Source organism: Hemiscyllium ocellatum, chromosome 5, assembly GCF_020745735.1.
Source record: "Hemiscyllium ocellatum isolate sHemOce1 chromosome 5, sHemOce1.pat.X.cur, whole genome shotgun sequence".
Taxonomy (NCBI): domain Eukaryota; kingdom Metazoa; phylum Chordata; class Chondrichthyes; order Orectolobiformes; family Hemiscylliidae; genus Hemiscyllium; species Hemiscyllium ocellatum.
In genome coordinates, this window is record NC_083405.1 from 130,963,509 (window position 1) to 130,976,684 (window position 13,176).

At 42.9% G+C, this 13,176-nt stretch overlaps 1 protein-coding gene across 2 annotated transcripts in view; it reads right to left on the reverse strand.

Annotated features, from left to right (window-relative positions):
* Positions 1-13,176, reverse strand: part of mindy4 (MINDY lysine 48 deubiquitinase 4) — a 203,984-nt gene that overhangs the window by 18,998 nt on the left and 171,810 nt on the right. For both annotated transcript variants that reach the window (XM_060825650.1, XM_060825649.1), the window contains exon 16: positions 9,106-9,286. In XM_060825650.1, coding sequence (XP_060681633.1) covers positions 9,106-9,286 — 181 coding nt within the window. The remainder of the gene's footprint in view (positions 1-9,105; positions 9,287-13,176) is intronic.

A 13,176-nucleotide genomic window follows, 5' to 3' on the forward strand; every position in this document is an offset into this window, starting at 1 on the left:
GACTATGAACAAATTAGGTAGAGGAATCCAGGAGGTAGTGCTACAGGAGCTTCAGCTCTTGAACTTGCTGAATAGGTTCGAGATTATTGGTCATTGTGTGGACCAGAGTGGGGAAGGACTAGCAAACTGACCTTAGCACCATGGCACAAAGTGCCTTTGCAGAGGGGAGAGAAAAGAGAAATGTAGTTGTAATCAGGGATGGTACATCAGGGGAGTAGCCAGGTTTGAGAGCCCCAAAGGTTGTGCTGCCTGCCTGGTCCCTGGGTTCAGAATCTGGGCTACTGGGAATTTGGAGTGGGAGGGAAAAGATCCAGCTGCCAAGGTCCACAGAGGAAGCAGTGACATAACTAAAGACAGGAAAGAGGTTCTGCTGAACGAGTAGGAGTAGCCAAGGGATAATTAGCAGAGGGTCAACAAGAGGTAAATGCATAGGTCAAAGATTGGGGTTGGAGAAATGAGTTTAAATTCATGAGACATTGGCACCAGTACTGAGGAAGGAGGGAGCTGTTGTGATGGGACAGGCTCTACCTGAATCCTGCTGGGACCAGTGTCCTGGCAAATCATGTAACTAGGCTTGCAGATATGGCTTCAAACCAAATACTGGGGGGTGGGTTCAGCTGCATAGAAAATTAAATAATCAAAGTTAAAACAGAAGGTAGAATTATAGGTTAGTGATGGAACCGACTGTAACTTGAATCTAAAAGAGACAGAATGTGTGAATGTCATTTTGCAGCAAAGAATCATAAAAGTGTTGGGAAAACTTAAAAGCTTTATATCTTAAAGCACAAAGCATTCTGAATGAAGTAGTTGAACTGACGGCACAAATCAAGGTAAGTGAATATGATCTCACAGCTATGACAGAAACGTGGTTACAAGAACATCAAAGCTGGGAACTTAACATTCAGGGCTGTTTGATCTTTCGGAGAAACAGGAGGGATTGAAATTAATAAGAGATGAAATGAGAATAGTTGTGAGACGTTCTCGGCTCAGATGATACAGAATCCATTTGGGTAAAGGGAAACTTAAAGGGAATTACAATGAAATGAGGTTAGAGTTAGCTGAAGTGTGCTGGGCAGATGGATCAGCAGGAATGACTGTAGGCAAGGAGGCAATTCATACTCTCAGGCAAAAGTACATCCCAGTCAGGAGGAAAGGTTCCAAGAGGGAGAAACCAACTATGTATAACCCAGAAAGTCGAAAGAAAAAGTGTATGAGGCAGTCAGAGTCAGTGATAGCCCCGAAGACTGGAATAAATTCAGAATCCAAAGGAAGATGAAAAAGATAGTAAAGACAGAGAAATTAAACTACGGGGGCAAACTAGCTGAGTGATATAGAAATTACAATATTAGCAAACTAAAATAAACTGGTGATGTTGTTGATAATGAAGAGGATGGTATCAAGTATCCTGATGAACAGCGCATGCTTGAAACGTCAACTCTCTTGTTCCTCGGAAGCTGTCTGATTGGCTGTGCTTTTCCAGCGCCGCACTTTTCGAGTCTGATCTCCAGCATCTGCAGTCCTCACTCTCTCCTGGTATCAGGCTAGTCTGATATTAATCAACTGGTAAATCAGGCAAAACAATGGCAGATACAATTTAATCCTGATAAGTTTGAGGTGTTGCAGTTTGAGAGGTCTAAGAAGGGAAGGATGTGCACAATGAGTGGTAGGTCCATAAGGAGTACTAAGGAAAAGGAAACTTGGTGTACTAGTCCATAGATCCCTGAAGGAGTTATCACATAGATAGCATGGTGAAGAAGGCATATGGGATGCTAGCCTTCATTACCCAGGGCTTAGGGTATAGGAGCAAGTAAGTCTCGTTACAACTTAATGAAACACTGGTTAGGCCATAGATATGCGATTCTGGTCACCACAGCATCAGAAGGACGTGACTGCATTGGAGAGGTGCAGAGGAGATTCACTGGGATATTGCCTGAAATTAAAAGTCTCAGTTATGAGGAGAAATTGGATAGGCTGGGACTGTTCTCCTTGGGGAACCAGGAGGCTGAGGGAGAACGTGATTGAGAGGCATAGACAGAGTAGATTGTGAGAATCTCCTCCCCATGGCAGATATGTTGAAGACCTCAGGGTATAAGGTGAGCAGCAAATGGTTAGAGGAGGTGAGAAAAATATGCTTCACCAAGAAGGTGACAGAGATATGGAACATGTTTTCCAAAAACATACTCATGCAACAATTAAGAAGCATCTGAATGAGTACTTGAAAACCCAGGCAATAGTAGGCCAAGGACCAAGTGTAGGTAAATGGTATGAGTGTAGTTTGGTGTTTGTTGATCAGCATAAACATAGAATTCCTACAGAGTTGAGGCAGGCCATTCAGACCATCACGTCCACACCAATCCTCTGAACAGCATCCCATCCAGGCCCACCCTATCTCAATAATCCTGCATTTCCCACGGCTAATCCACGTAGGCTGCACATCTCTGGTCACTACAGGCAATTTAACATGGTTAATCCACCTAACCTGTGTATTTTGGTCACTACAGGCAATTTAATATGGCTAATCCACCTAACCTGTGCATCTTTGGACTGTGAGTGGAAACCAGAGCACCTGGTGGAAACCCATGTAGACGGTCACCTGAAGGTGGAATTGAACTTGGCTCCCTGGCACTGTGAAAGAGCAATGCTAACCACTGAGTCACCATACCTACCATGGTGGGCTGAAGGGCCTATTTCAATGCTGTATAGCTCTATAAACTCTATGAAAGAAGGAGGAGAGAAATCAACGTCTACAGAGGCCCCTTAGAAAATGAATATGGGGTGATGGTTTTGGTGAACACAATTACAGAAGAGTTAAACAGGTAAATCACATCAGTCTTTACAATGTGAGATACTTCGAACATCCCAGTAATAGTAAATTACGAGGGAGGAATAAAATACCAGCCCTGGTAGCTTGCATCCTAGGATCCTAAAAAAGTGTAGCAACAGATATTGTAGTTGCAACTTGTAATTTGGTTGTAATTTTCAAAAAAATCCTTGGATTCTGGAGAGCAGAGGATTGGAAAATTGTCAATGTAACACTCCATTCGAAAAGGTAGGGAGGTAAAAAGCAGATAACCATAAGCCAATTTACTCAAAATCTATTGACAGAGAAGTATTGGAATAGTGGAAAGAGAGAAACTAGAAGATGTGTTGTATTTAGACTTCCAAAGACCTTCAACCTGGTACTTCTCAAAGACTTAAGGCATAAGATAAGAGCCCACAGTGTTGGAGGTAGCATATTGACATGGATAGAGAATTGGCTCATGGGCAGGCAACCATCAGTGAGGATGAGAAGTTGTTCTTTTAGGTGGTGACCCATGACCACCGGGTTTCCTGAGGGACCAGTGCTGGGACTACTGCGGTCTGAGAGATATTAATGTCTTGAAGGAAGGAAGCAAATGCATTGTAGCCAAGAGCATATGACACAAAAATAGGTGGAAAAGCAGATTGTGAGGGGGATACAAACAGCTTAGAGAGATATTGATAGATTAAGTAAGTGGGCAGGAAGCTGTCAAATGGAATGTAAAGTGGGAAAAGGTGAAATTGCTCATTTTGGAAGGGAGGACAAAGAACAAAGTCTTATTTAAATGCAAAAAACTGCATGAAACCGTACCACAAGGGGACTTGGGGGAACCTGTGCATGAAATCCAAAAATCGAGCACACGGGTAGAGCAGGTTATCAGGAAGGCTCAAGGGATGTTGGCCCTTATTTCAAGAGGGTTAGAGTATATGAGTAGTCTTATTGCAATTGTACAAGATGCCAGTGAGACCACATCTGGAATACTGAGAGCTGTTTTCCTTCCCTTATTTAAGGAAGGATATCAATTCATTGTAAAGCAGTTGAGAGAACATTCATGAGCATGATCCCCAGTATGGAGGGACAGTTTTATAAGCAACGACTAAACATTTTGGAATTCTACTCCCTGGAGTTTAGAAGAATGAGAGGTGATCTCATTGAAACATATAGGATTCTTAAGGGGCTTGCAGTCTGACCAGAGCCTGATACAGCCTCAGCAGTACATTCCTGCTCTTAGGTGAAATTCTAGCCTTCTTAGATGAAATGTTAAGATGATGGTTACCCTCATGGGAGAGTCTAGGACCAGAGGGCAGAATAAAGGGACACCAATTAAGACTAAGATGAGGAGGAATTTCTTCTCTCACAGGGTTGTCTCTCTTTGGAAATCCTTGCCACAGAAAGCTATGGTGGTGGGGGGGGGGGGGAAGCTTTGTGTATATTTAAGGCTGAGATAGATAGATTCTTGATTAGTAGGAGGAAATCAATGGTTACGGGGAAAATTCAGGAAAGTGGATGTGAGAAATGTCAGATCAGCCATTATTCTATTGAATAGAGGAGCAAGCTCAAGGGGCCAAATGTCTGACTCCTGTTCCTTTACGCTAAGGTGTATGATCAGTCATGATCATATTGAAGGATCAAAGGGCAGAATGGCACAGTTCTACTCTCACTCCTAGTTTCTAAATTTCTCACCTCTAGTCTTGTAACAACTCATAGCCTTGCCAATCTATATTTTGATGTTTTCAATTGATTCCGAGCTTTGTATAAGACCATAAAATACAGGAGCAGGATTAAGCCATTTGCCCCATCAAATCTGTTCCATCATTTGATCATGGCTGATATGTTTCTCAACCCCAATCCCCTGCCTTCTCCCCGTAACCCTTGATCCCCTTACTAATCAAGAACCTATCTCTGTCTTAAATACACTCAATAACTCAGCCTCCACAGCCTGCTGCAGCAATGGGTTCCACACTTTCACCTGCCTAAGAAATTCCTCCTAGTCTCACTTCTACTGGGTTGTCCCTTCACTGAAGCTGTGCCCTTGGATCTTTGTCTTTCTTATTTGTGGAAACATCTCCAAGTCCATTCTATTCAGGCCTCTCAGTATTTTATATGGAGTCATACAGCATGGAAACAGGCTCTTCGATCCAACTCATCCATGTCACCTAGGTTTCTTAATTGACCTAGTTCCAATTGCCTGTAAACCTTTCCTATCCACGTACATGTCCAAATGAGGCGATGGTACCCAATTGGTATTCCGCAAGTTTCAATCAGATCCCTTCCTCACTCCTCTAAATTCGATCAAGTACAGACCCAGATCTTCAAACACTCCGATGACAAACACTTCATTCCCAGAAGTATTCTTGTAAATCTTCTCTGGGCTACATCCTCTGACACCAGCACTTCCTTCTTGAGGTACAGGACCCAAAACTGCTCACAATATTACAAATGCAGTCTGACCAGAGCCTTATACAAGGTTTGAGTAAAGATTTGTATCTCAGTTGCTGGTTGTCGTAGGTATGTGGGTATGTTCGCCGAGCTGGGAAGTTGATTTGGAGACATTTCATCCCCTGCCTAGGGGACACCTTCAGAGCTCTGGAGCCTCCTGTGAAGTGCTGATGTACTGTATCTTCTGGGATTTATCTGGTTCCGTTCCTGTTGCTTCTGGTTGCCAGTTCCAGTTGTTCGTTGTTGTGGCTGGTATATTGGGTCTAGGTCCATGTGCTTGTTGATTTGTGGGAGGGTTGTTTGTTCCAGTCTTTACATCACCACTTCTGCTATGACCCCAGAGATGGGTGAGCCCAAAGGTGTTCCATTGATCTGCTCATATATTTGGTTGTTGAATGTGAAGTGTTTCGTCAAGCTCAGGTCTAGTAGTTTGAGAGAAAATGTGTTGCTGGAAAAGCGCAGCAGGTCAGGCAGCATCCAAGGAACAGGAGATTCGACGTTTCGGGCATAAGCCCTTCTTCAGGCTTATGCCCGAAACGTCGAATCTCCTGTTCTTTGGATGCTGCCTGACCTGCTGCACTTTTCCAGCAACACATTTTCAGCTCTGATCTCCAGCATCTGCAGACCTCACTTTCTCCTAGTAGTTTGAGTATGCAAACCTTGTTGATAGGTTCCCTATCATGTTGTCTGTTCGGTTTGTCCAGGAGGTTGGCTATTGTCTCTCTGGCTAGAATTTTGTCAACTGAAGTGAATAGTGAGTGCTATTACATCAAATGAGACCATTGCTTCAGTCTTGTCTATGTTAATGTTCTTGATATTGCCATGAGTTCCTGTGATAATTGTATGGAGTGTTTGGATCTGCTGATAAGATGTTTTAGTTTCTGTTGCAAGTTCTTCTTCCAGAGAATTTTGCCAGAAGAGAACAGCCAGAGAATTTCTAGAAGCACGGCACTCATCCGCGGTCTCTATCAACAAGCACATAGACCTGAGCCAATATACCAGCCATTAAAGCAAACATCTGGAACCAGCAACCATGAGGAGGAACGGAACCAAATAAATTCCAGAAGACACAGTACAGCAGCACTTCACAGGAGACTCCCAAAGCACTGAAGACATCATCTACACAGGGGGTGAAATGTCTGCAAATCAACTTCCCAACTCGGCGAACATACCCACAACTATGAGAGCCTTATACAACAGGCTTAGCAGTACATTTCTGCTCTTGTATTCTAGTCCACTTGAACTGAATGCTAACATGGTATTTACCTTCTTAACTGCCAACTCAGCCTACACGTTAACTTTAAGAAGCCCTGATCTAGGACTCCCAAATCCATTTATGCTTCAGATTGCTGAAGCCTTTCTCCATTAAGAAAATATTCTACACCTCTATTCTTCCTACCAATGTGCATAACCTCACACTTTCCCACATTGTGTGCCATCTGCTATTTTTTGGCCACTCTCCTAGCTTGTCCAAATCCTTCTGCAGCCTTCCCCCTTCCTACCCACTGCCTGTCCCTCCATCTATCTTGGTGTCATCTGCAAACTTAGCAGCTTCTTCATCCAGCTCGTTAATACATAACGTGAATAGCTGTGGTCCCAGTAACCCCTACAGAACTCCACTAGCCACCTGTCACCATCCTGATAAAGATCCATTTATCCCCACGCTCTGCCTTCTGCCAGTCAGCCAATTCTCTATCCATGCCAGTATCTGGCCTCTAATACCATAGACTTTTATCTTATTTAGCAGCATCATGTGCAGCACCTTGTCAAAGACTTTCTGGAAATACAATAAATTACGTCCATTGGCTCTTCTTTGTCTAATTTGCTCCTTTACCCTTTTACAGAATTCCAGCAGATTTGTCAGGCATGACCTCTCTTGACAAAGCTGTGCTGATTCAACTCTATTTTATCATGCACTTCCAAGTCCTCTACAAACTCATCCTTAATAATGGACTTTAAAATCTTCCCAATCAGGCCAAATGACCTGTAGTTGCCTGTTTTCTGCATCCCTTCCTTCTTACATTAGCCATTTTCCATTCATCTTGGACTCTCTCTGATTCCCATCATCCCTGAAAGATCACCACCAATGACTTTACAGTCTCCTCTGGAGTGTCTGGAGTGTACCAGAGTGGGTCCAGGTGATTTATCTACCGCCGTGCCTTTCAGTTTTCCCAGCACCTTCTCTTTAGTGATGGCCACTATACTCACCTCTGTGCCTGACTCATTTGAAGTTCTGATATGTAGTGAAAACTGACGCAAAGTACATATTCAGTTTCTCTGCCATTTGTTTTGGCTTCCAATTACTACTTCTCCATCAGTCCACTTACCATTCTTGCTGCTCCCTTACCTTTTTAGACATCTAAAATAAGTTTGGCAATCTTCTTATTACTAGCTGACTGACCCTCATCTTTCAGCTTCTCCCCATTATTGCTTTTTTTAGTTATCGCCTGGTTTTTAAAAGGTTTACAAATCCTCTGAATTCCTACTCCGTTTCACCACATTGTATGATTTTTATTGTGCTTTTATGCTGTCCCCGACTTCCCTTGTCAGTCATGGTTACTTCGTTCTTCTCTTAACAGGCTTCTTCTTCCTTTGCTGTGCCTCCCGAATTACCATCAGAAACTCTTGTCATTGCTGCTCCATTGTCTTCCAACCAACCCCGGCCAGCTCCGCCCTCATGTCTTTGTCATTACTTTTACTCGATTCCAGCTTCTCCCTCTCAAATTACAGGGTGAATTTTATCATGTTATGATCACTGCCCCCCAGGGGTCCTTTCACTTTAAGGTCCTTAAGCAGGTCTGCCTCATTACACATCACTAAATCCAGAATTGTTTGTTCCCTAATGGCCTGCTCCAAAAACCATTTCAGAGATTCTGCAAATTCCCTTTCTTAACGTCTACTATCAACTTGATTTTCCCAGGCCACCTGCGATGTTGAAAACCCTCATGATGATTGTAATAGTGCCTTTCCTGCACGCCTTTCCATCTCCTGGTTTATTTTCTGCCCCACATCCTTACTACTGTTAGGAGGCCTGTACACAACCACCATTCGGGTCTTTTTCCCTTTGTGGCTCCTCAACTCTACCCACACAACTCTACTGCTTCCAACTCTATTCTTGCTATTGAAGTAATTTCACTCCTTACCACCCCTTCTGCTCATCTGCCTGTCCTTCCAAAAGAAAGTGTATCCTTGGATATTTAGTTCCCAGTCCCACAACATTATACCTGCCAATTTCACTTTGTTCATTTACCTTCAGAAACTGCGAGTATTTAACTACAGCATCTGTTTCACATTGACTGTCCCCATTGCATCCTGCGCCAAATTAGTTTCATGACCCTCCCTTTCTGTGAAGTGTTACAGAGGAACCTTGATTATCCGGCATTCGATTATCCGAATTTCAGATTGCAAGGTCCCAGTGCTTGGCTAAAATGTGTTATCCAGCATTCAATTATGCAAACAAAATACTCCCTGTTTGTATCGATCAGATAATTGAAGTTCCTCTGTACGAGCTGAATACCCTGTATTCCTGAAAGACTAAAATCTAATGTTCCAATTAAGCTCCCCCATTCTTGACTCAGCCACCACAGGAAATATACTAAATCCACGTACCCTGTGAACCTCTATAATTATCTTGAACACTATAGTTAGACCAGTTAGTTTTATCCTTTCACTCAAGAATGCAAACTGCACAACCTGTCCTAATAATTGAAGTTCATTTATGCTGCTATCATTCTGGTAGTTCTGCACCTCTTCTAAGCCAAACATATTGGTTGTGAGGGTTGTAACTGAATACTCTGCTCCAGGTGGGATCTGACCAAGTTCACTAAAAGGAATACTTCAAAATGAAAATTTCTTAGTTTACCCACCTATTGTAAGTCGAATTTCTTCCTGTTGATTGGCAAGGCCATCGTAATAGTAGAGATCAAATCTTCTCTCAAATTTCCAGTCACTCATCAATTCCTTCTTCAGGCAAAATAAGACACTGAAGTGGCTCTCACTGCACACCACCCAGATTGGAAACTTAGGAGTTTTCAGGAAGGATCCCACCTGGAAGAAAATAAATTCCATACTTTTAGACATAAGCATAATTAGAGCAAGTATAGTGAAATGTATTTTCCAATATTTATTTTACTCTCCACCTCCTGTCCACTAACCAGTAAGTGTAGGTGGATTTCGAAAAGGTTTTTGGTATGTTAAGGTTGACACAGAGAAACAAATCACACTGGTAGAGGAAACGTGAATTTGACAATCTTAAAATTAGAGTCAGGCCGTTCAGGAGGAAATCACAAAATAATTAGACACAATTATTGGTTGTCGAAATTTGAAGTTACCTGGCCTAGAGAGGACAAGTAACTCACCTCCTGACTCCCCAAAGTCTGTCCACCATTTATAAGGCATAAGACAGGAATAATCCCTATTTGGTTCAATGGGTGCAGTTCTAATAATACAAGGGAACTTAACATTATCCAGTATAAACCAGTCTGACTGGCACCTCATCCATCACTAAAACACTGTGGCAAGCAGTGTGTCCCATCTACAAGATGCATTGCAAAAACTCTCCAAAGTTCCTTCAATAATATATTTTAATATACAATCTTCAAGGATAGGGCAGCAGATTCAAGGACACCTCTATCTGCAAGTTCCCGACCAAGATGCACACCACCCTGACTTGGAACTATATTACCATTCCTTCACTGTCACGGAATCAAATCCTGGGTCTCCCTTTGTAACAGCACTGTGGGTGCCCTACATCCCAAGACTGAAGCAGTTCAAGGCATCAACTTAACCACCACCTTCAACAAAGCAATTAGGGTTGGGCAATAAATGCAGGCCTAGAACCACATCATGAATGAACTTAAAAAGGGAGGCTATCGATGCAGGGAATCAACTGAAGATTAACAGAATTCTCTTAAGGGTAAAGGAAATGGAGCAGTTCAGGAAATGTATACAACAGGCACAATCTAACAGTGACATAGGTTCCGGATTGAATGACCTACCCTGACTCCAACTGCATTTGTACCAAAAGCACTTCAGCAACAATCGCTTCAAAGTGTTCTGGCCGTTACCTTCCTGTTCTGATTTTTTTTTCCCCATCAAGGGGCTAATGCCTTCAGAAGGAGGAAAGTATGGCTCCATTGATACTATCAGCACTTGTACCTTACTAAAGTAATGATTCAGCCCAAATCACATTAAAAAATATTTGTTCTTCAAGTAAAACATTCCAATTGAACCACATTCGGGATTTAGCCAACATTTGCATGATGATCCAAATGGCTGTCAGTCCGGGACTCAAACAAGCATTAAGAGATAAATAGGAGAAATGGAATCGGTGACAGAGAAAAACAAATAAGCTGAGTAAAGAATCCATTGAGCGAGAGGGAGGCACACACAAGAAAGGAAAGTTGAATTCATAAAGGAGCCAGGATAAAACAGATTCATGTCCGTACTCCTTCTGTTTGACAGTGATAAATTTTCTGTTAATTCACAATAGTTTGTCCACCTCACTGCAGCGAATGGGAAATCGGAGACAATAGCATTGAAAGACGGAGTGCTGAAACATGAAATACCAACAGTTTTGTAAAATGGTATTAAAATTGTTTTGTTAGAAAACAGGAAACAGCCTGCTACCTAAAGTTTGGTTGAATGCTGAGAAGTTGTTTGATGTGATATTATGCTGACAGCCAGTCAAACGTTGTTAGATATGGTCAGTGTCAACTGGATGAAGCCCTTCCCGCATTATTGAGGTGAGAAATTTCCCTTCACTTGACAGTGATAAGGAAAAGAATGGACCTGCATGAAAAGGGAAGCAATAGCAGGAACTAAAAACCAGCAGCAGATAGCCCCTTCCACTTGGCTCTTACAGGAAGAAACAAAGTTAGACATCACAGGAAAACAAACCAATGATTGGTGGGTAAATCAAAATATATGCTAACGGATTTAAATCAGTAGGCATTATTACATCTGAAGAGCATTCACTTTTAAAACATTTAATATCCAAATTAACTGAACAGAATAGAACAGAGATGGTTGGGTGTGGACGCTATAGACACCATGGTGAACACACTTGCAGCAAATGTTGTCTGCTCATGGAACACTGGTTCACAGTTGATGAGCACGAAACTTAGCAACAGACACTGTGATACATGGTGGGGAGTGCTGTTTCCTGCGTTCTCTGTCTCAGGAGACAGTCACATCCCATAGATTAATTACAGCAATTCTGGTCCACGGTCAGGAACATGAGTGTGAGACTGTGAGTGAGTACTGGGATCCAGAATTAGTTTTGGAGTAACACCAGCTGTGTCCTTGTCTGAGTTGGGAGGTCATATTGCAGCTGTATAGGACATTGGTTCGGCCACTGTTGGAATATTGCATGCAATTCTGGTCTCCTTCCTATCGGAAAGATGTTGTGAAACTTGAAAGGATTCAGAAAAGATTTACAAGGATTTGCCAGGGTTGGAGGATTTGAACTACAGGGAGAGGCTGAACACGCTGGGACTGTTTTCCCTGGAGCGTCGGAGGCTGAGGGATGACCTTATACAAGTTTACAAAATGATGAGGGGGATGGATAGGATAAATAGACAAAGTCTTTTTCCTGGGGTCGGGGAGTCCAGAGCTAGAGGGTATAGGTTTAGGGTGAGAGGGGAAAGAGATAAAAGAGATCTAAGGAGCAACTTTTTCACGCAGAGGGTGGTACATGTATGGAATGAGCTGCCAGAGGATGTGGTGGAGGCTGGTACAAGTGCAACATTTAAGAGGCATTTGGAAGGGTATATGAATAGGAAGGGTTTGGGGGGATATGGCCCGGGTGCTGGCAGGTGGGACTAGATTGAGTTGGGATATCTGGTTGGCATGGACGGGTTGGACCGAAGAGTCTGATCCATGCTATACATCTCTATGACTCTAAAAAGGTTGTCCAAAGCATGCTGGGAAAATAGACTAAGGGGAAAGTCAAGTGTAGAACTCTTGGAAAATGTAGCTGGAGAATTCATAACAAGAAAAGCAAAATGGCATAACTTGAACCAATATTTTGCCAGTCTTCTTAATGGAGGATACTATGAACATGCCAAAGATAACACATAAGCAAGGTGCTAATGGGAGGAAAGATTTTGTAAGTGTCTATCATAAGGGACAAAATAGTTGACAAATTAAGAGAACTGGATATTGGCTAACGTAGTGCCACTGTTTAAAAAAAGCAGTAAGGACAAGCCAGGGAACTATAGACCAGTGAGCCTGACATCAGTGGTGCGCACGTTGTTAGAAGGAAACGTGGGGGATAGGATGTACATGTATTTGGAAAAGCAAGGACTGATTACGGATAGTCAACATGGCTTTGTGTGTTGTAAATCATGTCTTATAAACTTGACTGAGTTTTTTGAAAAAGTAACGAAGAGAATTGATGAGGGCAGAGCAGTGGACGTGATCTAGATAGACTTCAGTTAGGCATTTGACAAGGTTCCCCATGGGAGACTGATTAGCAAGGTTAGATTCTTTGAGTAAAAAGTGAGGTCTGCAGATGCTGGAGATCAGAGCTGAAAATGTGTTGCTGGTTAAAGCGCAGCAGGTCAGGCAGCATCCAAGGAACAGGAAATTTGACGTTTCAGGCACAAGCCCTTCATCAGGAATGAGGAAAGTGTGTCCAGCAGGCTAAGATAAAAGGTAGGGAGGAAGGACTTGGGGGAGGGGCGATGGAGATGTGATAGGTGGAAGGAGGTCAAGGTGAGGGTGATAGGCCGGAGTGGGGTGGGGGCGGAGAGGTCAGGAAGAGGATTGCAGGTTAGGAGGGCGGTGCTGAGTTCGAGGGAATCGACTGAGACAAGGTGGGGCGAGGGGAAATGAGGAAACTGGAGAAATCTGAGTTCATCCCTTGTGGTTGGAGGGTTCCCAGGCGGAAGATGAGGTGCTCTTCCTCCAACCGTCATGTTGTTATGTTCTGGCGA